Raw genomic sequence first — 25,594 nt, 5'->3', positions numbered from 1 at the left:
CTTTGTGTCAGATCTGAATGTTGCACTAGAGATTTTGTAATCCAGCATGTCAAACTTGTTTAAATGTGAGACTGTAACTGAAAACCAAAGGAAGCAATAAGTGCTTCATTATCTTGCTTACCTTATGGAAGTGTCTTGCAGTTCTTGGGGGGGGGAAAAGATAATAAGTGCTTTACAGCAAGAAATGCACAGCCATTTCAATGCTGTCAGGGTATTCCCAATGTCTATATACGTTTCTTATTTTTGCAGGCAGGCTGGTACTTCGTATGGGCAGATTTACTGATGCAAGCAAAGCAATACAACACCTGGTAGATAACTGGGCATCCTGGTCACTGGGGACTGCTTGGGTAATGGTGACTTGCCTCTTCCCGGAGGTGGCTTTGTGTTCACAGGTGTTTTAGCAGAAAAAAGCCAAGTTGCAAATGCTTTCTGAAAAAGCAGTCTTCAAGGGTATGTTTGCTCATCTATTGTAGATAACGATGCTTTAATTTGTCTGAAGATGCTATAGTAAGGCTGATGAATTTCTGTCAAATGCTATTGGAGGGCTCCAGTGTGAGTTTCACTTTGCTCCTCTCCCTCAGCTCCACCACTGAGTGGTTTTCTAGCTTGCATCCACTGCAGGTAAAGGAGTCTGTTCATTTGCTGGACTCACGTTGATGAAGTTGACTCACTGCCAGACTTGACTACCTGGCATGTACCCTGAGAAGCCTGATTTGCTCGTGGTGTTTTCAGCTTTACTAGTTGTTTGGAGTGTGTAGGAGCATATCGGTATGATGAACAGAGATGGCCACTGTTCTCATAAAGCAATGCAAAGCCCAACATGTGTACATGAACATTCATGCTTACTCCCTGTAAGCTTTTCAAAGCTACCATCTCTGTCCAGGATTTGCACCAGTGCAGATGTGAGAAGCCAAAATCTGCCTTGCAAACCTTCCTACCTTGTGTATGGCAGCCTACACAGCTGCCAAAACATGCATCCTCTTGTTTAAAAATAAAGCGGGGTGTCCTCCATACATCTGCTCCTGCCCTGTGTTTTGCTGCAGCTTTGCCAGGGTATTATCAGAAAATGGCCTGAGTAAGCCCAGCCATAACAAAAGGAAAAAATTCCATGTTTGATGTAAGTGCAATTGTGGCTTTATTCCAGTCACTTCTTAATTTATATCTCAAATTCAGTTTATCTTCATGCCCTGGTGACTAAACAAAAGAGCTGTATGCACTTGACTGTTTGAAGAAGCTGTCTCTGGGTGCGAGGAAAAAAGAAAAAATGATTTAGGAGTGGGGGTGGATTCAGAATGCTCAGCATATGGCACAATCTCAGTTGCTGTAAATGGAGCACAATCAGCACTTCCATTTGTTTCTGCATTTATGAGATATATATGTGTGCGTGTATATATAATTTTACTCTTTGAATGACTTTGAGTATTATTTTTCCTTCTGCAACAAGGATCCACCCATGGGAAGGGAAACTTTTGTTGGCTACAATTAACAAAAAGTGTTTAAAAAAGTCTTAAAGTGTTTTTTAAAAGTGTTTTGTTTTTAAGTGTTTTTAATAAGACCAAAGGCAAATTTGGGATATTTAAAGAGCTGTGCCATACCAGACTAAATGTACCTTATGTGCTGGCACTGTTGGTGTCCATTAATGCTGGTGATCGTTGAATTTGGGATGTAGACTCTCTGCCATATCTTGTTGGAGTGGTTAATCTTTTCCCTCCCCCAGCATTGTGCCCCATCCCATCCTCCTCACTGAGACCCCCTCATTTTAGCTCATCTGTAGTTAAAGAGGAGTTTGTGGAGCCAAGGTTCTGGACTGCTCAAAGCGAAGCATAACCATTGATATTCTGCCCAGCTGCTCCAGTTTAGTTCATAGAGCTCTTTTCTTCCCTGTGATTGAGCACAGCTCCCCAGCATGCAGCATCCTCATTCAGGAAGGTCTGCTTGGAGGTATGAGAGAAAATAATCCTTTGCTTTTTTCTGTATCTGGAAAGCAACTGGCTTGCATATTGAACTGCAAGGAGCTTTTCTCCACTAATAACCAGACATTGCTTTCTGGGTGGCTTTTCTAATAACATAAAGCATAGCCAAGGATTTCAGAAAGTTCTCGGGGTGCTTGGACCGAATTTGAAATGAATCGGATGGAATTTTTTGTTGTTGTTTTTATTTGGAAAACCATAGGTTCTGTGTGTTTCTAATCTGTGTCTGGTATTTGCTTTGAGTCTTTGGGTCCATTGGAATCTGAAGCCAAGAAGGTTCATGCAACATGTTGTGACCCAAAACTATTTAATCTCAGCTCCGTGGTCTCAGAGTCTGCAGCCCGACCTGAGTACCTGATGAGTATCAGCTGAGCAAGCATCGCAGGGGCTGACTTCTGTCCGTGAACCATAAAGCTTTTCCCCAGGGAATAAGGAAGTAAGTTGGCCTTTGTGCAGGAACAGCTCAAGCAGGGCTACAGTCTCACAGGGCTCTACACAAGACCCTGTGGTACGCTGCAAAGGTCTCCTGCCTGCTAAGTAAAGCCATATGGGAAAAAATACCAAAAAGGAAAAAGAAAAAAAGAAAAATTCTGTTCTGAGAGTGGCCGAACCAACCAATTTGTTCAAGCTATTCTTCTGGTTGACTCATTTTCAATGGGGGTTTAGGGAGGAAGTAGTTTCATTGAAGACAATTTGAAAACTGCCACAAGGAGGAGAAGGGGAAACGATCTAAATGACTTCAAGCTCATAAAAATTAAGCATTTCAAAAGTGCCAAGCATGTGAGTGGGGGAGCCCTCCGAAAATGATATGAAACTTAATCCCACGTTAGAACACAATGCGTTAGAGGTGATTGCATCTGGAAAAAGGATCTGAATGTACTCTTGGTGCTTCTGGCTGAGATCACAGCGTGGTGTGGCTTTGCTGGGCTGTGGTGTTGGGCACTTTTTCTTGCTGGCATTTAAAGCTCACCTTCATTTTGGTGAACACCAACTTACCTAATGTCCAACAGTTGCGTAGGCAGTAATTTGCTCATAAAGTTGAGGTGGCTGTGATAGGTGGTTATCCCCCTATATCCAACAGTGCCCAATTTGTTTTAATTATGACGATGGGCAACACATGCTAGACCTTTTTTCCCGGTATTGACAGATTAGAGTTAGTAGAGCTGCCCAATTTGCATTGGGCAAATTAGTCCAAAGAGGATTAATTTACTGTGCTACAGAGAAATATGTGCTTTAGGCTCTTGATAATACTTCACGTGAATTATAAAACAGTATTGACTTACAGCTTTTCATTTCATTGCCTGCAGTGGGAGACACGTGGCTGCTGCAAAGTGGAACAGTTGAGTCAATCCAGTGTGTTTACCAGGAACTTTTAACCTTCTTTTTGAGCATCTATTCCTTAGGTGCACCTATCAGCTCTTTCTCATAATGTTTCCTAGTAGTGATGCGTTTCATGCTTTTCCTTTGTGTTACTACATCTGTCATCTCAGCAGAGAGCTCACGGTGCTGTCAGGAGTGGCACGCTGTGCTCTGGATTAGGGCTGTTTAGCTTGAATGTGACAAGTTGTTTAAAAGCAGACTGCTTTATGCTTGGGATCCATTCTCCTCTCCAAAACTGTCTCTCGTAAAAATGTAAATAAAAGAACTCCCAGTGCTGATACAGAGGAGCTGGTATGGTCAGAAGAAAGGCTTAGCGATTACCCAATTGACGCTAATGCAACATAAATCTTAATTATATTGAACAAGCATCAAACTGCGAGATCTTAGGAGATGGAGTCATTAGGTAACAGCTTACAGCTACCATTTATCTTCAAACAAAATCCCAGGCCTCCTTAATGCTCTTTGTAGTCTCCCGAAGGGGTTTGAAAGGAGATGTTCTGTGTGTTTGCTCTGCCCAGTGCTCTTCTGTCCTTCGTGCTAAGCAGGAGCTCAGGGTGATGCTCAGGGGTGGCTGCAGACCTGATGGTACCTGCATCATGGCAGGGCTGTGAATTGCTGCCTGGCAGTGCTCTGGATATGGCATTCTCTCATTCAGCCCCCACTGAAGTTCTCATCAGTTCATTATCTGCAAGCACCACTACTAACACACCAGGCACTTGCTTAAAAACTCAGCCTTTCCCTCCCAAGGTTCTGTGAGGACATCCCTGCCCCCTGAGCTCTCCCTGCCCCCTACCAGCAGAGGCAAAGTCAAACTACCTGCATTTTGTTAACTGCATTCAGGAGCAATCATGGTTGGAGCAGCGGGTACAGGGGGGAGGCTGCTGCTTTGGGGGTTTCTTTTCTCCTTTTCGTAATGATAGAGGAAAAGGAGAAAATAAGTGATTTTCAGCAGCACAGCATCTGCAGTCTGTACAGGGAAGTCTTGGTCTGATCCCGTGGCTGGCATAAGGAACTGGTGTTTCTGTCCCATGGAAAATGGTGAGCATTTGGGAATGGAAGAGTTCTTGCAGAAGGGGAAATCTTGACCGGAGTGCAGAAACATTTAGTGATCTTCATTTATTGGTCTTCATACCTAAAAGCAGAAAGGAGAGGGAGTGGAGTGGTTTCTCAGATAGAAGTGAGCTCTTGATTTGGTTGTTAGCATTGCTGGCACCCAACAAGCCAATGCTCCTCCAGAGCTGTCTGACTGGCTGCAGAGTGCTGCCATCGGCAGCTCTGTGACCCCCAGCAGTGCTGTGTGTGCCCCAGGGAGCAGAGAGCTGCCATGTCCCACCGAGCCCTGGGCTAAGAGTGCAAAGGGTGCAGTGCTCCAGCTCAGTTGGGTGCTCAGCTTCTGTTGCGACTGCATTCTGCATTCCCCTTCATTGCTGAAGTGCCTTTTGCTTGATTAATGGTGTGCTGTTGCTGTATTGATCACTGAGCTCTTGTTGCTCCAGTGGCCGGGACAAAAAGCATAGTTTTATGTCTGAAACCCAGGCCTGAGGCTGTAGTTGTGCGATGGGATCAGGGATGTTTTAGCAGACAATGTGGGAACTTCTGACTTGGGTTAGTAAGAAAAGGTTCCTGTTCCTCACTTGGATCATTGCTGTAATGTACAAACTGCAGCAGCCACTTGTGTGGTAGTAGTTTCTACTATCTTCTTCCTAGTTTTTGGAGCATTTAAGACCCAGATTCCTCTACCACATTGCATGATAACTTCAGAAACTCCTTCCTACCTTGCCTAGGAGCATCTCCCCCTCATTTTTCACTATACCGATGTACTTTGTGCAGGAGGCTGGCAGTCTGTGTCTGTTCGAGGGGGGTGTGGGAGGGGCAGTGCTTTGGGTGTGGGGGGCAGAGCTCACAGTGTGCCCATCGCTAACACTCAGTTCTCTTTCTACAGGCCCTCCAGGGAGACGAGGGAAGCCTGGACGGCGTGGAGAGCCTGGTAAGCACCGTGGTCATCCCCTGGTACCAATGCTATTACGTGTCCCCCTGGGCTGGCTCCTGCTCAACCCCAGGCCTGCCCACATGGGAACCTTTGCTAAGTGGTTTGGTTCTGCATCTCTGTCATTTTGCTGTCGGGTGGATTTTCTTGTGCGTTGTGAACTGGGAAAGCACTCATCTTGTGTCAGCAGGAGAGCAGGGCTGTTCATTTTCTGCTTTTAGGTCTGGATGCAGTAGGAAAGGGAAGAAATGTAGATCTCTCTTGCTAAGGAGAATGGTTGCATCTTGTTAAACAGAAGTGCCCAGAAAGGCATGTCAGAGACCAACAAATGAAGTTTTACACTCGTCATCTTTTAAGCTGTTGGATTTGAGTGAATGAATGGGGACCAGGCAGGTTTTTTCTTATCCAGGAGGCTGCTCTCCTTTGCTGTTGTGTACAGCAGATGCCCCGCTGCGTTTTCCACAAGCATAACTTTCTGGCCAGCCATTTCTAATGGTTTTTTTCACTTTGTATTAACTATGGGAAGAGGGAACTGGGCTGTTAGTGCTGCGGACTGGGAGCTGATCTCTGCAGAGGGCAGGCAGGCATTTCCCTTCCTTTCATTGGTGCCACCTCACTGTGTGTTCTGTAGCCAGGGCAGGGATTCTGCTTTCATGGTGACAAAGGCAGATCCCAGTCCGCTTCACCCTTTTCCCAGCAGTCAGGCTGTAGGAATCGCCAGATGGCTTTGATTTTTTTTTCTTTTCATGTTTGTTTTTAAACATCGGAGCACTCTTGAAAGCCCTTACAGGGGTACAGCATCCAACCAAAGGCAGCTGGCGAGGACTGCCATGAATTTGGTGTGTTTATACATATCTTCATGCAAGCATTTCCAAGGCACTTCCAGCCCTTAGCAAAATTTAGCAGCACCGAATGTGAGTGTGCCCTCATGTTTCATTTGTCTTCTTGCTTCACACGAGAGCTTTTGAAGTCTGCTCTGCTTATGCCACAGCACATCCACAAGTGCTGTGTGAGTGGATTGGCACAAGGGTGGAGTCCCTGGGTCCAGGATATCCCTTAGGACAGGTTGTGAGGATAACTTCTTGATGAGCTCCAAGCAAATGTGGAAGGCAGAGTGATTTGTATCATCAACACTGCTGTTGGCTCGTGGTTTTTCTGAAAGTTTAATGTCATGTTGCTGCTGTCCATACATCCCAGTGGAGAAGCAGAAAGCTGCTGGTGAATCAACACAGGGCCAACAGGAAAGCACAAGTTCTAGCATAAAGAAAAACAACAGTTATTAATAACATGCATCTTTTCTTCAAGTTTTATGCAGCTTTGAAGGAAAATCAAGGAAAGGGATGCTGGAGAAGGAAGAGCCACAGGGCACGTAGTGGCAATGGGCCTTGGAGCTGATTTCCTCTGAAGCAGAAGGCTGGCAGCAGCAAATACCTTTGTGCACCAATGTGCATGTGCACGCACACACACACACAGATACACTAGATGGGGCAAAGCAGTTAAATCTGTGTAATGCAATGCAGCCCCAAGGCCTGATCTGCTCTGCTGCAGATAGAAACGTGGAGAGCAGACTTCCCTCTGTATATTGCTTTTGGCCGAGCTGCCAGATGTTTGTTTTCATAGATAGCTTGAATATATATTTCTGTATTTGAGAACCTGACCACACATAAACCAGGTTCTTGTTCCTTTGCTGCAGCTGATAAATGTGAATAAAACACTATTTGCCTAGTATGATAGCATCCATCCCCAGGGGCCAAATGTGGTTATGGTCTTACAGCCTCCAGACAAATGCTGTTGTCAAGCCAGGAGGCGCAGAGCTGGTTCCAGCCCTGCCAAAGGGAGATCTTTTCCTGGCAGTTCTTAAAATGGTAACGCTGAAAAACCTTTTTCTGATTCATGTTGAAACTTTCAATCTGTATCTCTTATAAACAGAGGAACTTTTAAGAGATCATCCTGTTCCTTTTCAATCGCGCTCTCCTGTTGATTTAAACCAAGACTCGATTTTACTTTTTTCTTTGGCTCTGATGGATTCAGATCATAAAGAAAATTAATCTAACAGCTCTACGTTTCTCTAAGTTAAGAATTCATCATCTTGAAAGCACACTGAGACAACTGCTGTGCCGCAGGAAGACACCGTAAGAGATGAGTCTTAATCCAACTCTGAATAAAACTGTGAACTGTTTGGATTTTGAAGTGGGGCAGACGTGGTTCCGTACTCTTCAAGAAGGATGTGAAAACATCAGGGTGAATGAATCACTGGCAGTGGCTTGAGTGTTACGATCCCTTCACCTCCTCACTGACCATAAATATGAAGCCTGGATATTTGGGGAGCAATCCTGTGGCTGTCAGCCCAGCTAAACAAACCCAGAGTTATGGAGGTGAGCGGTGCTGTCTGACCCACGGTATTTATGCGAGCAGCCATCTGGCCCTGGGAATCTCCACTGCAGCTCCCATGGGGACTGGCTGATGGCACAGGGCACGTGTGCATCTTGGAGCAGCACAACATGGTTCTGGCTGTCCCTGCTCTGCTCCAGCACAGCCCCAGCTCCATGGAATGGGGACGATTGCTGCACACCAGCTGCTGCTTGTCCATTGGAAGCAAAGCATAGCATGGAAGGACTTTATGCGTCTGTCCTCAGGAAGCATTGGTGCACAGAAAGAAAAATGCATTTTAATTAATGCAATGTTATATGCAGTTTGCAGCCCTCTGCAAGAAAAATGTGAAAGACTTTGAACCTTTAGCAGCTGCGGTTATTCTTGATGGCAATCCTGCGCATCTCAGATCAGATTCCCATGATAAAATCACACTTAATGATGTCTTTGTGTGAAGTAAGAGCTGATTCTGGATGTTTTCTGGACACAAACCTCTGGTTCTGACAGCAGTAGGGTGGCTGCTCTGGGCACAGGAATTGCCCATAGGGGTATGTCTGCAGAGGGACTGTTACTTGGTGAAGTGTTTTTCATTGGGAAGTGTGGGCAAAGCTGCCGTCTCTGGCTGCAGGTTTTGTTTACAGGAATTTCATGCTTCAAAAACTCTTGTAGGGAAAAGGTTTGGAAATGTTGAAATGAGATAAAACAGCCTTTCGCCCCCACCCCGCACTGTTTCCAAAGTTACATTTCACTGCAGTTGTGTTTTTAGCTTCAACTTCTACCAAAGTTTTGGTTCAAAGTATTAATTTTTTTTTTCTTTTAATATTTTGTTACATCCATTCTGTTTACAGAAATATCCTAGTTTGGAATAGGGAAGAGTCTAAGGCTCTTTTTAATGAAGAGCAAAGCGATTTCTGCACAGGGAAGCATTCTTCCTCTCCCAGCCCTACACATACTTACAGCCCATGTTTTACCCATTAAGGCACTTCCAAGGCTCTTGGCCCCGTGGTTGTACAGCCCTATATGTGCAGTTGCTGTTCTTGAAGCTCGTGTATGTGTGAAGCATGCAGAGCTTGGGTTTTATTTGGGAATTTTCAGTGCTCCCTGTGTTTCACCATCATCAGTCTGTGCACACTCCATCATTCATAAGGGCAGTGTTGGCATCAACTGAGCTTTAAGAGAAGCCTCATCAGTGCTACTTATTTATGCTCCAGGGCATCTTCCCACTGTAGCTGTTGTCCCTGGTTTGGTTTCTCTGCTGTCATGGCAGGAAGACCTCCGTGATAAACGATTAAACAGAACTAGTTGCTTATCCCCAAATTCCCAAGCTGCACAAATATGCAGAAACAATTGTCTGTGACCTGTCACTTCCTTTATGTCTGTGTGCTGCCAGGGATGAGACCGTGCTGGGTCTTAGACTGACATGAATGTTATTTTGTATATGCACTCAGGAAATGTGGGTCACTTATCTGGAATAGGCTTCTGTCCCACCTCCCTTGAGCACAACTGTTGAGCTTCATAAGGAATCTCATGGTGTATCTGAGTATGCCTGTGCCCTTGCAGACGTGGATACCAGCTGATCCCTCACCCATAGCAGTGATGTTTGCTCCAGATCACAGAAACCAGTTGTAGACCAAATTCCATGCACGTGTGTGTTATTTTGTCTTCCTCCTCCTTCTGAAGTAAGCTCCCAAGTTAATTTGTTATCCAGTTTCAAAGGTAAAGAGTCTGTTTCCAGCTCTTTGTTCATTACAAGAATTTCCAATTCATTCTTCAGTGTGCTCACATCTCAGAGGTGGCTGAGGAGGGGGCAGCCCCTCTCACAGGCTGAGCTTCTGCTTATTGCTGCTTTGCCAGATACTTGACTTGCTTCTACAGGAGACAAAGATCTTGTGGCCAGGCTTTTAAAGAACATGTTCTGCAAGCCAGAGCATTGTGCTGTTCTGAGGGAGGAAAAGATTGGTTCTGTAGTTTTAAACTTGTGCCTTAATGAAGAATTATTGGCCAAAAGTGCCTATGAAGATCACCTAACTCCGTGGGTGTTGATGGAGAGCATCCTATGCAACACATAGAGGAGGCCCCTAACTTTGATTCTGGTAGTTGAGAGGAACCTTCAAAGAGAACTTCCCTGTGAGTGCTACAAGAAATCAGTAGCTGGAAAAGGCAGCAGATCCCAAGGAGATTATAATTGGTAGCTGATTGAAATCCCATATTAAAATAATTTCCTGGCTGGTTCTTATTCGAGGCTTAGATTTTACTTTTCTATGTAATGCCTTTTGTGGGTAAGTTGGTATATGAGTTAATAAATCAAGATTACGATTCTCAGTTAATATATTGGCTTAGATCCACTGACTTCTGTATACAGAAGAAACTAAACCATCACTAATAGCCTGAGTGAATTTTAGCACTAAGAAAAATGGATTTGTGAGTGGGGGAAAGATTTGTAGCTGGCACTTGGCAGTGGCTGCGTGTGGGGCTGGCCATGTTCAACTGACAAGCACAGGTTAATGGGCTGAGTTTTGGCAGCAGGCACTTTGGTCTCAGCCCTTATTCTTCTGCTTTTGGGGGTTTTCTTATTCAACTTTTCAACATAAGATTATTTTTTTTAAAACAAACTTTGAGAACCTCAAAGATGTGTTAGCTTGAAATATGCTTCTCATTGTATTTTATAGAATAATACACAATGAGGAAAGCTAATGATATTTTTTTTCCTCCTTTTTAATTTTTCCCACATTATTATTATTTTTTTCTTTTTTAATTGTAATTTGTTTCTGGTTTGGATCAGCCAAGAAATGGAGCATGAAGGATCCCAAACCAAGCAAGCTCTGGGACTCCTCGCAAGTGGGAGTGAATGTGGATTGCATTAGAGCAGGAGCTCAGGGTTCATCTCTGGGTAGCACCAACCAGGGCAAATGCTGGGAAAGCTGCAGAAATCAGCAGGGCAGGTAGCAGACACCTTGCCTTGCAGGGGTGCACAGCTCTCTGTGGTTATTTATTACTGTTTATTAACTACTGTTAATCACAGCTTCAGCCAGTGATACTGGTACTTAAAACCTATTGTAGATATGTGGGGTTGCTGCATCCCTCCAGCCTTGAAGGCAGCCATATGACTGTGTTGCTGCCATGGCAAGGATAAGCTTTTGGAATTTCATCTCCAGCTCCTCTTCCATAATAAAGTGGAGCTCCAGGGTGAAGATGCCCTTTTTTACTTGTGTTGAGGGGCTCTGCGGGCCATGCTCCGTGGTAGCATGGGATGCCCAGGCAGTGAATGTGGGTGATGCCTTGTGCTGCACTTGGGGTCTTGTGCAGAGAGAGAGAATGGAATCATGCTGGGAACAAAGGTGTAAAAACTGATTTTAAGCCTGATTTTATGCTGGCAGGGCAACAACATGCATGACATGGGAGAACGAGGGTAGCATCAAGTTTGTCTGGAAAGTCATCATGCTGGAACTGAACTGAGAAGTAACGCAACTCTGATATATTTTTTTCCCCCTTTTCTGTGCTTTTTTAGGTTATGCCTCATCTTCACAATTAAGTGACTTTATTCTTTGTTTTTCTTTTGTTTTCCAGGACCTGCAGTAAGTATCGTGGATTTTACTGTTGGATCGACAAAGTTAAGGCTTTCCCCTTCCCTCCCCCCTCAGCCTCCCCCTTTCCTTTCTGTGTCATTGCAAAAGCACAGCATTTTTTGGTAGAGGTGTGTCTGGAAGGAAAATTGGTACCAGATGCTGCTGTATTTTTTTCACAATGGTAGACAAATGGTGTGGGGGGGAGTTCTAAAATGTTTAACTTGCTGCCCTCGGGGACTTCCAGTAATTTTAAACCCAGCAAATATTCAGAAGGAAAAAGAAAAAAAAAAAAGGAAAGGTTTCCCTTTAGAGTTTCTTTACTCAGCTTCTATTGAGCCCCAGGAGCGCTATACTAATATTTTAATGTTTTGATGGGATTTTTAGTTCTAAAGCTCTGCCTTGCTTTTCTTATCTGTTGTGTTTCCATCACTTAATATGGGTTTGGTAGCCGTGCAATGGGGGCTGGAGGGGAAGATGCAGTTTGCTTGCTTCTCTTTGAAGTCCTGGGGAGAATAATGAGCATTCTTCCCAGTGCGACCAGAAAATTTATGGGGAATTTGTGCTTTGAAGGGGTAATAGTTGAAAATGTGTCAACTCCTCCTTCCAAATGTTCGGACGTGCCTTTCACTGTGCCACCGCCACTTCCAAATCTGAGGTTCTCCTGCTGCTTTTGGAGCGAGAAAAGAGCATTCCATTGGGCCCTCCTCGCTGCCGAGGAGTTTTTAAAAAGGATTTATGGGCGTTAGGTGCTTCTGTTTTCTTTCTACCTTTCTTCCCCCAGTGCTGGAGGAGAGGCAAAGGCTGTTGGCAGCCATGTGTTTCCCTGTCCATGGTTGCATTAACAGAGACATTTCTTCACATCGCTCTTGTCTCATAGGGCCTCACGGGGTTGAAATGGGGTCATTTCAGGAAAAATAGCTCGGCTAGCAATTCTTGGGCTAATTAATTTCCAGTTCTGTCCATCTATCTAAAGGCTGGAAGGTGATGGGGAGATGCACGTGGAGCGTGGGAGCTGTCACAGCGCTGTGGCTTTGGTTCTCCTGGGATGGACCGTGTTGCTGGTGACATTGGTTCATGGCATTCAGCCATTGGAAATTTCACTTCTATTTCAAGTTTGTTTTTTAGCCCTAAGAGGGGATTGAGTAAAGTTGTTATTGGGCCACATTTTGAAGGAGCAAATTAGGAAAATTTAAGGCTTAATGGCTTTGACTTGACTGTTCTTAGGGGAGATCTGAACACGTTGACTCTAAACGTTGTGTCCAGCATTAGCCATAAATCCCAGATCCTGGCTGGCTCAAGAAAGGCAAACAAATGAATTTGTCTTGTCAGTTTGTGTTCAGAAGTTTAGTCTGCCCATGAAATAATTTTTCTGTAAATATTCTGTAATTACAAACCACAACGCGGCCTCTCTGCCCACACAACAGAAATGATGCCGTGCGTTTTGGAGATGTTTATGATGGTGTCAACAGGGCAAGTGCCATCCGAAGGGGTGAGCAGAGCCCTGCGTGGATGCACAGTGCTCAGGGTGCTGGAGCAGAATTTTTCTCTTACTTCAAGTACTTTGGCTTTTGAATGGGTTGATTTAACCCTTTCTGCACCTGCTGTCAGCCCACATGCAGCCAGACATGCTGTGCTCCCTCACGCGTGCTCTCTGTGCGCTTCATGGTGCGTAGTTCGGCAGCATATGGTGCACTCTGAGTTTTGCTTTGTCTCTCCTTGGTTTCATTTCCTGGTTCCCACGGCACTACTGAATTGCAGGCAGAGCGCAGGGGAGATGGAACACAAACAAGGCACTTTTCTCTCCCTTTGCCCTTCCAGAGACAACTCCTGGTTTAGTTCATTTAAAAAATAATCGTCTCGCAGTTTTTAGCTCAAGTAGCGTTTTCCAGAGACTTCTTTAAACATTACAATAAAAGTCCTAGAACCCACAGAACCACAATGTTATTTTATTTCAGCAGTACTGCATTTAGCTCTATTAGTTTCTTCTGTTTCTTGATTTTTGGCCATAAGGAATCGATTACATCTTACATGTACAGCATCGCACTGCTAAGGCTGTATCCTTGGTTCTGTTGTTCCCTAGTAGCAGTTGTTCTGGCATTTCATTTTTTGGCTGTCATAAGCTGGTTGTGTGTACGAAATTATTAGAATTTGTGGTACAGGATTTGTGGCTGTTGGATGATTGATGGTCCTGTCTCGTGAGTGAGGGGGGATCTGCTGTGCTGTGCTATAAAACCTCTGTTTCAGAGGGTATTAAAATCACATGCTGGGTAGGACATTTCTGCCATTGAAGGATAGACTTGCCACAAACATAATTAAACATTTACAGTCCCAGATATTAGCAGACACTTTATGTATTAGCGTGCTGACTGGGGAGCTCACCAGCAAGCGAGTTTACAAGTGTTTCCTATTTGTGTGTGTGCTCCAGTGCCATACATCTCCATAAAAACCTCACCGTATGCTTCATCCCAAGGCTTCAATTTCTTGAATAGGTGATTGTGGAAGTCAGTGTTGTTTCTGGATGAACCAATAGTGCTGCAGGGGCACTTAGCAAGAAGTGAAAACCGTTCTAATGGATAGGAAGGGGCTGTCAGAGCTGCTCGTGCTGTAAGAAACGTGCGGAGCTCACTGCATATCTGAGGCATGCTGACATAATCTATGTTTATAGTAGCATATGACACTGCTGTAGCAGACACATGCCTTACTGCCTGCTTGTGTACCAGCTAATGCTTAACAGCTCCTTCCCAGGAATCTGCCTGGTGTCTGGCTTACAGCAGTTCCTCGCTGTGCCAGTGGCTCAGCTGGATCTTTAAATGCCTTTGGGAGCCCCCAGAGGGGGAGCAGAAAGGGTGAAGTCCTCTGGGTGAGTTGGGTTTTTCTCTGCTGATCCTACAGGTATCATTAATGACTTAAGGTCTTTCCCCATAGCATCCTTTGCTTTCCACTTGACTGCAAACAGAAACGAGGTGTAGAGGTGAGCTGGGGGAATCTCAACCTGAAAGAGAGTAATGGATTTGAAAGGGGAAACCTGCACAGGATCAGGTGCTGGGGTAGTTCAGTGCTCAGCAATCACCAACAAAACCTCTCCCTGGTTTAGAGATGGGGCTGTGGGCATGCGGCTGGGACCCTGCTGTTAGCTCCATAAGCAGCAGGGATGGGGGCAAGCTGGCCAAGCCTTGGGTAAGTAGCTCAAGTGAGGCATTTGGTCAAAATCTGGGGAAAAATGGCTGTAGGCATGACCTTTTGGGGGAAGAAAATTGCCCTGAGAGGTTTCTCTGGAGGAGTTCTGTCCCAGGGCCAGTGGGGGAGCTGACAGCCCCTGCCTGCCTGTTGCCGTGTGCATTGACTGACCTGATATCTCGCTTGTTCCCCACCACAGGGGCAGTCAGGACGCGATGGTTACCCGGTAACTCCTCCATTCCTTTTATTTTAATTCTCTTTTAATCTGCACCCCATCATCCTTTCTGTCTTTGCCATGACACTTGATTTTCTTTGCGTGTCCTGATCTTTTCTTTTTCCTATTTTCTGCCCTCTTCATCAGTGATGGCCTTTTGAGAGATTTGGCCCCAAATCTCAGGAGCCTTTGCAGTGTTCTCCATTGTTTACAGAGCAAAAGGCTTGAAGTCTTTCATGGTATTACAGAACACTCTTGTGGTATTTGCTATTACACTCCTGCCTGTTTACTTTTTTCTCAAGAAGACTGTTAGGAAAACTTGCTCCTTGTCACTGCCACCTCATGCCCTGTCCTGATTCCCCTTGAGCAGCTGTTAAACCAAACCAACATCTGTTGGATTTTGTGCATGTGATGGATGGAGAGCTTGAGGGAGGAGGGCTGGAAGGGAAAACAAAGCTGATTTCAGTTCTCATTTCCCCTCCCTGAGGAACACAGGATCCTTTCTCCCTCAGGCCCAAAGGAGGAGAGGTGTTAATTCCACAGAATGAACAGGTAGACTTCACAGTAGGATGGGGCACCATTGCTTGCATGGCTCCATCTATGATGAGACGAGGATGACTATGATCTCCTGGCAGCCATGTTGGAGGCTCATCATGTCTGTGGGGCATCAGCAGAGCAAGGAGGGCACAAAAACACACAAGTTGTGGTTCAGCGCTGAGCTCAAGGTGGGAGACTTTGCTCTAGCTGACCAATGTAATTGTAATTTTATGATGGCTTCCTGCTCTTGCAAGATGTGGCTAACCACTGATGAATAGGCAGTACCCATAGCTGTGGGCAGGTTTGCCCTGATCTTTGTGTTGGTGATGTTCTGGCAAAGCGTGTGCTTCTGGTTAGTCAAGGAGTCCTGAACATTGGGAATGCTGATATGAAATAGCAGATTTTTTCCTAGCACAGAGCATGACCCCCAGCCTGGCCTGGCAGCCAGCCCCAGCCTTGTGCTGACTGCAGGTTGTGGTGAGGGATTCTGCTGCTGCCCCAGGGCTGGCAGCGACCTCCAGCTCTGCTGCTATATCTGCACTGGGAGAACAGCATTTTATCCCTGGAAGGTTTTTGCTCCATCTTCTTACTCCCTGGAATCTGCTGTTGCTGCACTACTGGTTTTATTCTGAGCCTTGCAAAATGATGAGCCAGGGAACAGTGAATTGCTGACCTGTGGCTACACTAAGTAGCTTTATGTAATAAGGAGGTGGTAATAATTGTGTTTTCGATATGTATATGTGGAGGAGTAAACAACATAAAGCAGAATTGAGAGTAATTCAGTAGGAGCATGTGGGGAGACTTTATTGCATCCAGTTGCTTGGGCAAACTGATGTGATTATTTAGTTCCCTTCTGGCTGGTCTTAACTCTGAGCAGGTAAAATTTGAAGGTGGATGTGGTCCTCACCTGGCTCTGTTTGCTTTTGTACGTTAGTGCAGGGCTGGTGGTGGGGGTGAACTGTGTCACAGCAGGGGATGCTCAGGGCTCAGTGGGATGTTGTTGTGGGAGAGCACCGTGCTGGGGGCTCTGATGGGGACAGGGATGGTGGGGAGGGCTGGGCACTGGCATGGCAGAGATGCCTCTAATATGAGAAACTTCAGTCGAGCCCTGTAATTCATTACACTCATAGAAACATGCAGGGTTGTTGTGCTATCGTCTTAGTACCTTCTGATCATTTCCTGAAGGTTTTTCCTTCTCCCATGCTTTCTGCAGTTTCTTAACAAAATTGCATGAAACTTCAGCTACAGGCAAATGCAGAAGTAGTGAGTGGAAAGTAAGTAGTGTTTGGCACCAGAGATGGATGTGGTAACACTTCCACCTCTTGGATAACAGTGCTTTGATTTTACTTGCAAGCTGCTAGCACTGAAGCAAGGTGCTGAGTGCAATAGGGAGAGCAGATAGGCTCTGAGGAGGGCTTGAGTCTGTCAGTCCAGCTGGGCTTTGAGACTCTTGTTTAACAGTTAAGCACGTGCCAACAACAACGTGTGTTACCCTAAATCCCTTCTGGTTTTGAATGTTGGAATCAAATGAAGTGAAAATAGAATACAAGCTTTCTGTGGTTGTGGGCTCAAAGCTTGTTTCTTCTGGTGAGCTGGGACACATTGGCCAGGCACGATCCTGGTCAGGAAGAGCCTTCAGTGTGCATTAGTGAAGCTGTGTGGTGTGGATTGCATGGAGGGCATAGGGGCATAGCACCTTCCAGGGCCCTTTTACCTCTCTGTCTGTGATGCTCAGCTCCCATTTCACTGTGCAAACAGTTGCCCTGCTCAGGAACATGCCCAGCAGCCATGGGGACTGCAATGGGACTCCAGCTGCCCCCACTTTGAGTGTGCATAAGTGGGTGCTGAGCTCTCCTTGCTGCCCTGGAGGGTGTTGCAGAGCATGACTGCAAGCAGGACAGACACTCCTGCTGGTTTTCCTGCATTGTTTTGCTTTGGCACCCCCCTCACCAGCTGTTCTGAAGAGATGACAGCAGTTTTGGATCAGATTGATGAGGTTAATTTGGATGACGCTTTTGGCATTTGCCAAGAGTGCCCACCCCAAACTTACACACAGCCCCAGAGCTCGATTTGAGGTTCTTGTGTAGCTGTACTGGAGCAGAAGGGAAAGTAGATGTGTGCTGTCCCCACACTCTGCTCTGTGCCTGAGCAGGGGTGACCATGCTTACCTCACTGTAGGGTGGGTGCATTAGTATGGGGGAGTCATTCATCCTTGTAAAGCCAAGAAGGGAACATAGGGCTGGGCTTTGCAGAGGGTCAACGCAGGGGTGCTTCTGGCTGCCTATGCTAGTGGTGCAGACAGCTGTGTTTGGAAAACAGACATGAAGACCAGATGGATAGTCTACTTCCAGTACAGCTCTTCCAAGTGACCTTCTGCTGCAGGCAGAACTTCCTATCATGAGATTGTTTAATGGAATCAGATCGTCTATGGAGAGGAGAAGTAATGGCTGGGAGGTGCCTTTCAGCAGCCTGCACTCATCCTTTCCTCCTGCCCCACGTGGGGATGGTTTTCTCCTTGCCTTCAAACCACTCAGCTCTCCTCCTACACAATATTTCTCCTCTCTCTCAGTGAGATGTCGTATTTGCTCACCAGAAACCATTTCCTTCCCTCTTCCCATCTACCAGAGAGCCTTCTGGAGCCCAACTCTGCTGAAGAGTTTCATCTGCCTCTGCTAACTCATTCCTCCCCAGAGTTGGTCTCCACAACACCACCTAAACGTGACATCCCCAATGGAGAGTTGTCACTTCAAGTGGGAAGAAACCAAAGGAATTAAGTTGATTAATGAGGTGAATTACTTTATGTGCGTGTCTTCATTAATAAAAAGCAGAGCAGGGAATAGGCTTTGCAGAAGAAGTGTGATAGGAAACAGAGTTGTCTCTTACTTTATGCATTTTCCTTGGAATACTAGCATCTATTTATAGTTGAGCAGAGTGTTACTCATTTGGTTCTTCCAGTGTATCGTGTTTGCCTTTGAATTTTGTAAATCATTAATGCATGTTGCCTGACAGAGCTTTGGCATTGCTCTGCCCATCTCTTGCAGTGGTGGCAGCTCTTCAGGGTTGTGGGGAAGGGAGAGGGCTTCCAGTTCTGCCTGCTTAGAAGTTACGCACCTTCTTACTCAAAGTGATTCACTACCCAGTAATACCATCCTTTTCTGCTGACGGATAATTACACCAACAAGATGAATTAGCAGAGTTCTGGTAAAGGACAGTGAGTCGTTGGTTGTTTTTAATGATGTACTTTGCAACAGGGGCCTTTCAAACCCTCATTGCATCCTGGCACTTTGTGCTGAGTGAACTTTGAGAATAACACAGACTTTGCTCTACTCTGATGCCCCTTGCAGGGAATAACTGCTGAGTCAGAACTGAGATACTCTTGCACAGGATAATCTCATCTTGGGCTAAGTTGCAGTTGGAGCTAAGTGGCTCAGCATCTTCTGAAATGCTTTTTGGGGATCTCTGCATAGTGAGCTAAGTGCTCAGCTGTAGTGCTTAGAGCCAGAAATGAACTTGCAAGGATGACAACCTCTGGTTTTAATTAATTTTCAAGGCAAAAAGCGAAGCCAAATGTTATTTCTGAGCTGATGTCTGGGAGCAGCGGGGCTGAAGGAGCGCTTGCAGAAGGGAAGCTGGCTTTGTAGCTCCCAGGACCTCAGCATGGCAGCACTCTTGGTGGCAGCCCTAGACCTTGGCTTCAACCAACTGAGTTTAGGGTTTCCTCCAGCGAGCAATTAGGAGTTTCAATTAATGTAAATAACTCAGCAGGGGAAAGTCCATGTAAGCTGTTTGTGTGCAACCCATAAACGTGCTCTGAACACGGGCTGATGTGCGAGAAATGAGGAACACATGCCAAAGCCAACCGCTGGTGGCAGTTCCTCCATCTTGCTGAGGTCCCTTTGAGTTTCCCAGAAGGCTCCAGAACGTGGGTTTAGCTGGGTGTGTTTGGGAGCAGCAGATTAACGCTTCAGGAAGACTGCCAGGAATGGGAGACCACGCTACATGGTCAGACCCCATGGGCTGCAGGATCTCATACTTTTCTTGTGGGTTTTTTCTTTGTTTGGTTTTGTTTTTGCAATAGGCTGATGCTTTCCAGACCCAGAGTGGTAGCTTGTGTATAGACGTGGAGTGCTTGTATGTTCCCTGGGTGTTTCAGGTAGTTGTGAATGCCTGTATCAAAAGTCATATTTTAATGCTTGACTTTGTTAGATATCTCATAGAACTACATTGTGTAATTAGTATCCATCCCCACAATGAAGGTTGCCGTTGTCAAGTTGACTTTTTCATTTCCTCGGCTAGGTTCATCAAGGCCATAACTGTTGAATCATAGTCATAATCCTTAATTGCAGGCTTCAGTCCTATGTTTGTTCTCATGGGTATCTTTATTCATAAATATTCAGACTTCAGGGATGTCTCCTGTGAATTAAGTCATTTGCTCCCAGTAAGGCCCCAAAAGACAGAAGTAACAGAAAATTCATTTTACAAGGCAGATTTTGTAGCTTGAGTTTCTTCATTCTAACATCAGCTTTTTGGCCAATTCACGTACTGCCTAGAGGGGGTAACTTTAAGCCAGGAAAGCAGACCCAGTGCATTCTCCTGTTGTGTCCATTTACTGTCTCTATCTGTGGAGACAATGACTTGGTAAAGAACATCTCTTCAGAGCAGCGGTTTGTTTTTCTTTGGATTTAGAGGTAGGTTTTTGCACAGGGAAAAATAAAAAGTTGCCTCATTGCATCCAGCAGGAGAATGGCAGATGCATTGGTTGTCTGCTGGGCTTCCCATTCCTCTTCCAGCACTGCTGGCCAAGCAAAGGCACCAACAACAATTGCAAGGAGAATTTTTCTGCTTGTACGCAGAAGAAAACTAAGGAAAACCAAGTCTGCTCATTGGGCTCAAAGGGGAGGCAATCCCAGTAGAGCCATAGAGCTGGAATTGTATTAGCAGGGCAAGAATATAAAGATACTGAGAGGCTGAAGTGTTTGCTTGGAATTATCCAACACAGTTGCTTACCAATGTCAAAGTTTCATTCCCTTTCTTAGCTGGATGTTAAACACAAAATGTCCAGAACCCAACTGGGCACCAAATGCTTACAAGGAGGGGTTGCACGGCACACGTGGAACCCATTTCAATCTCAGAAATTTGGGGGAAGTTGGGGGACTTTCTTCCATAAAAGCACTTGGTTGTTCTGGAAGCAAACTTGTGCCATGTGATGCACAGATGAGCTCTCACTCCTGACCTGGTGCTCAGCAGCAGATGACACGATCTCATGCAATTGTACAAGAGTGTGGAGGAGCAGGAGCTGGCCCATGCAGCGGGGCAGGCAGCTTTAGGGCTCCTCTGCTTTCTTGTGTGCTGGGAGGAGTGGGTGAACCCATGGCTCTCTTGGGACATTTCTTCATGATGCATCGAAGCAGGTTCAGGAATTGGAGCAGTGTCTGGTGCCAATCCTGTGCAGTGATTTGTTCCCATCCCTTTGCACTGCTCAGAATTGAATTTCCTTCCAGGCATCTTTGGAAAGATGTCTAGCAAAGCAATGATGGAGTTCTGCAAAGAGATGGAAGGAGACTTGTGCTGGAGTTCTGTGTTAAAGGCAGATAAAGGGGAAAAGGTCTCTTATCTCTGTGATGAACCACTAATGAACATTTTTGGTGCATCTGGGAAGGGAGCTGGGAGCTAAGTGCTGCAGCGAGCCTGTGCCCAGGAGGACCAGGACGATGAGTTGGATCCAGTACTGCTCCAAAAGACCCTTGGGTGTGTGCCAGGGCTGCTTTTTTCTTTCTTTTTTCTCCCCCTTTTATTTTGTATTTTTAAAGGATTTTGGGAACCCTTGCAAGCACCGATATCCACACTGGGATCCCTTTGCAGAAGACATTGGGTGGTGGGGCTGCTCGTGTGGCACAGCCCAGCCTGCAGGGTGGCAGCTCTCCTGCAGAGTCCCACACTCTGGTTTGCATTATGGGTGAAGTTCTTAGCACATTGCTGCTCGTTTCTGCTTTGTTTCTGTCAAAGAATGGACATCAGGCTGCCCAACAGTACGAGGACTTTTTTTATGATTATTATGTTTTTGGAATAGAGCACAATTTTTTGTTGTTGGTTTATTAACCATGCATGGCCCTTATCAGGCTGCTGCTCTGCATCCTCTGCCTGAGCTTTCTGCTGGGGATTCGATGTCTTCAGCTGTGGCTGCAGGACCTGGTTCCATCTGAAGCATGTTATTAGTGAAGGCTGTTGATTAGCACATGAGCAGATCTCATAGCCAAAGGGGATCTGTCTGGACTCAGCTATTGCCTGCAGTGGTGTTGCAATTGGTGCATGTGGGGTAACCCTTCCCACGGGCTGTAGGAACTCAGCCTCTCCTCACCTGTATGTAAGTGCTGCTGCTTGGAAGGGTCAGTGATTCCTAGAGTGATGGTGGTGGATGGAGCAGAAAGAAGCTCAGCAGCACCCGGTGATCCCATGCCGTTGGGGGCAGTGCTAAAATATCGCCGTGCCCTTTTGTTCTGACACTTTTCTCCTTCCCAAATGTAAGATTTTACTATTTCTCTAAGCCACAGAGGCAGAGATTGAAGGCAGTCCTTTGGATCCATGTAAATTTGACTGCAGGGTTCCTTCCGACCCCTGTGCTAATTTTTAGCAGAGCAGGAAACATTAAAAATAACCACCAGAAAAGATTTCCCAACTCAGAAGGGTTGGCCTTTTAGTGGCCTTTTAGTAATCTTTGGCTTTGTTTTCACTCGATATTGGAGGGAGGTGGATTTGATGGGTGGACAGCTAGATGGATAAGCAATTGGTTGAAAGGCCGCAGACAGAGGGTGGTGGCCAATGGCTCTATGTCCAGGTGGAGGCCGGTAACGAGCGGTGTCCCTCAAGGGTCTGTCTTGGGACCGGTGCTCTTTAACATCTTTATTAATGAAATCAATGAGGGAATGGAGTGCACCCTCAGCAAGTTTGCTGATGACACCAAGCTGAGTGGTGCAGTCGATACGGTGGAGGGAACGGATGCCATTCAGAGGGACCTTGACAGGCTGGAAAGCTGGGCTCGGGTGAACCTAATGAGGTTCAACACGGCAAAGTGCAAGGTTTTGCACTTGGGCCGGAAGAACCCCAGGCACCTGTACAGGCTGGGAGGAGTTGTCCTTGAGAGCAGCTCGGCTGAAAAAGACCTGGGGGTCCTGATAGATGAGAAACTTAACATGAGCCAGCAGTGCGCTCTGGCAGCCCGGAAAGCAAATGGGATCCTGGGCTCCATCAGGAGAGGGGTGGTCAGCAGGGATAGGGAGGTGATCGTCCCTCTCTACTCTGCTCTTGTGAGGCCCCATCTGGAGTACTGTGTCCAGGTGTGGAGCCCTCAGTACAAAAAAGATATGGAGATTTTGGAAAGGGTCCAGAGGAGGGCCACAAAGATGATCAGGGGGCTGGAGCACCTCCCCTATGAGGACAGGCTGAGGGAGTTGGGTTTGTTCAGCTTGGAGAAGAGAAGGTTGCGGGGTGACCTCATTGCAGCCTTTCAGTACCTGAAGGGAACTTACTCCCAGGAAGGGAGTAAACTCTTCGAAAGGGCTGATAATAGCAGGACTAGGGGAAATGGTTTTAAGTTGAAGGAGGGAAGATTTAGGTTGGATGTTAGGGGAAAGTTCTTTACTAGAAGGGTGGTTAGGTCCTGGAACAGGCTGCCCAGTGAGGTTGTGGATGCCCCGTCCTTGGAGGTGTTCAAGGCCAGGTTGGACGGGGCCCTGGGCAACCTGATCTAGTAAAGGTGTATGTTTGGTGGCCCTGCCAGGCAGGGGGGTTGGAACTACATGATCCTTGAGGTCCCTTCCAACCCGGGTAATTCTGTGATTCTGTGATATTTTGCTCCTAACATTTCTGCAGCGTTCCTGAAGCAAACCCATCCCCAGTGATGGGGAAAGGCAGGAGGTCAGCCAGGCTGGCACCCAGCATTCCCCTGAGCAGGATAAGGGATGTGCAGGGGATGTGTTCATTATTAGTGCAAGAGCTTTTGCTTTGGAATCAGAGCTCATAAGTTCCACATCTTTTCTTCTTCAGCGAATATAAAATTGTTCCTGAGCCTTTTGGTGGCTCTGAACATTGGGTGAATCAGCTGTCACTGCAAAAATGAGGTATTTTGGTGCTGTGTCCTGACCCTCCTGAGTTTCTACTGTGAAACAAATGCCAGAAATATAATGAAAGTGCGTGAAGCAGTAGCAAACTGCACTCACACCCCAGCGTCTCACCTGGCACAGGTCTGTGCTGTCAGCTAGCACATAAATCACGTCTTCATGTGATGGGTGTTACTGTCTGGGAGTGCAACTGCAGCACCTCTCACCTCTGCTCCTGCTGACCCATCTCCTCGCCTCCCACGCTCCAGCGTGGCTCCAGCCAGATGCTGCAGATGTGTTTTCTTTATCAATCTGACAGGAACATTTCCTCCTTTCCCTTCAAATGTCGGTGACATCATGCAGAGCTGCTCTGACCTGGTGCTGAATGCAGGTGGTCCTTACTGGTTTGTGATCAGAAAATGAGGTTTGAGTTAGTTACCAGCAATCAGTGGCTCCACTGTTCACCCAGTGGCTGTGCCAGTGCCCAGTTGGGACCACACTAGTGCTGGCTTGCTCAAATTGCTTGGGATTGATGGGTTTTGTCCCCCTTTGTCACTGCAGTGGTGGTTTTGCTCAGATCCATACTTTAAGGAAAGCTGGTGGCGTGTTTTCTATACTCAATCTCAAAGCATCATGTTTATTCTAGACAAAATGGTTCATCTTCTCTCAACTTTGTAAGCGTTGAAATATGTGAAGTGTTAACGCTGTGATTAGGACCAGAAGGCTTGTAGTAGAGCATGGGTAAGGACAGGAGTGAGTGTTATCCCCAGCAAAAATCACAGCAGAACTCTGCGAGCTTCCAATTGCCTTGGCTCTGTCGTGGGATGTATGGAAAGCTCGCCCTTCTCTTAAGCTCTTTGTTGGTTGTTTAAGTGTGGTTTTTTGACCCCTCCAAAATGAAAACTCCTCTAGAGTTGGTTTTTGATTGGGGAACAAGGAGTTGTTGTTTTTCTGTTCCTTAGTTATCAAGTAAACTAAACATTGCTTCATCTTTAATTAAAATGACATGGACCAGAATTCAAGGAAGGGAGAATCATGAACTCAACACTTGGGCTCTCCTGAATGTTGCAGGCTCTCCATGGAGAGCACCCACATCTCCAATGTGATCTCCCTTTTTACTCCAGCAGCTCCATGGCTGCTCGGGGCCTTCCACCATGCGCTGCTGGCGGGGCAGGTTGGTTTCAGCCCATCAGACCTCAGCCTGAACTGAAGAACATTTACGAGCCTGACTTACGGCGTCGTCCGCTGAGCGGAGCGGCTGGCCCAGAGCCCCTTTGAAAGCCCAGCGGATATTGTTTCTCTTAAGCATTAATGCTTTCCCTCAAACAAACATTCTTTGAATAGGCCATTGTTTTTCCTTCTGGATGTCCCTTTGTGGACTGATACAAGAATAGCTAGAAGCTGATTAATTGCTATTATAAATTTCTTTTATTTTTTTTAAATCCATGGGACTTCTGTTTCTTTGAGAACTTGGATGTGCTCTGGGTTTCCTGCTCAGGTCCCATGTTTTTCCTCTGGAGGTCCCCAGTAGCTGCATCGGGAGCTTCAGGTCAATCAGCTCCAGCCTTTGTAGCTTCAGGAGAGAAGCTTGGCAGACCTGACACCTTTCCCAATCACTGTGATGTAAAGAAGTGTGGTAGGATGAAGTACAGAGCGATGTCTGTCAGGGGAAGGAGTAGTTTGGCTGTAGTAATGCAAGCCTGTATCAGTGGATACAGCTGTTAGCTCGTGTCTTTCATCAGCACTTCTGTGTATTGACATTTGTGTACTGGTAGTTCCTCATAACATACACTGTGTAAATAACATAATGAATGTCTGGTAGCTTCTGAAACCTCACCTGTACAGGGATGCCTGTTGTTCTCAGGTGAATATCCTTGGCACTGCTCCCCCCAGCCCTCTGGTTGTGCCTCTCACCCAACAGAGCCATGCAGACCTGGTGTTTAACACTCTAAACTGGGCCGTGCTGCTTCTGCAGGCTGATTTATTCCTTACTGACAGCTGGAGCTGGGAGATGGACACATTATTTTTAATGCAGGCTTTAGTCTTCCCTTACAAACATCTTTTTTTCTGATTGTTTTTTTTGTTTGTTTGTTTGTTTGTTTTTTGGTTTTTTTTTATTCTCAATTTCAGCATCATAGATTTAAGCTAAACTCAGAAAAGGTTCACCCTAAACAGTTCCTAAGGAACTTGGAGAACTTTGAGTCTTTATTGTTGTGTTATGTGACCATCTAAAGGGTGTGTGCTTGTAGATCCTTCGGGCTGCAAAGCCAAAAAAGATGCTGTGGGGGCACCTGGCA

General features: G+C 46.1%; 1 protein-coding gene across 3 annotated transcripts in view; it reads left to right on the top strand.

The window, feature by feature from the left end:
- COL23A1 (collagen type XXIII alpha 1 chain) overlaps nucleotides 1-25,594 on the top strand; it is a 155,332-nt gene that overhangs the window by 98,726 nt on the left and 31,012 nt on the right. For all 3 annotated transcript variants that reach the window (XM_032447386.1, XM_032447385.1, XM_032447384.1), the window contains exons 3-5: nucleotides 5,293-5,337; nucleotides 11,275-11,282; nucleotides 14,650-14,676. In XM_032447386.1, coding sequence (XP_032303277.1) covers nucleotides 5,293-5,337; nucleotides 11,275-11,282; nucleotides 14,650-14,676 — 80 coding nt within the window. The remainder of the gene's footprint in view (nucleotides 1-5,292; nucleotides 5,338-11,274; nucleotides 11,283-14,649; nucleotides 14,677-25,594) is intronic.

Source organism: Coturnix japonica, chromosome 13 (assembly GCF_001577835.2).
Source record: "Coturnix japonica isolate 7356 chromosome 13, Coturnix japonica 2.1, whole genome shotgun sequence".
Classification (NCBI taxonomy): domain Eukaryota; kingdom Metazoa; phylum Chordata; class Aves; order Galliformes; family Phasianidae; genus Coturnix; species Coturnix japonica.
The sequence above is the reverse complement of the archived record's forward strand: the minus strand, read 5'-3'. Positions and strand labels throughout refer to the sequence as shown.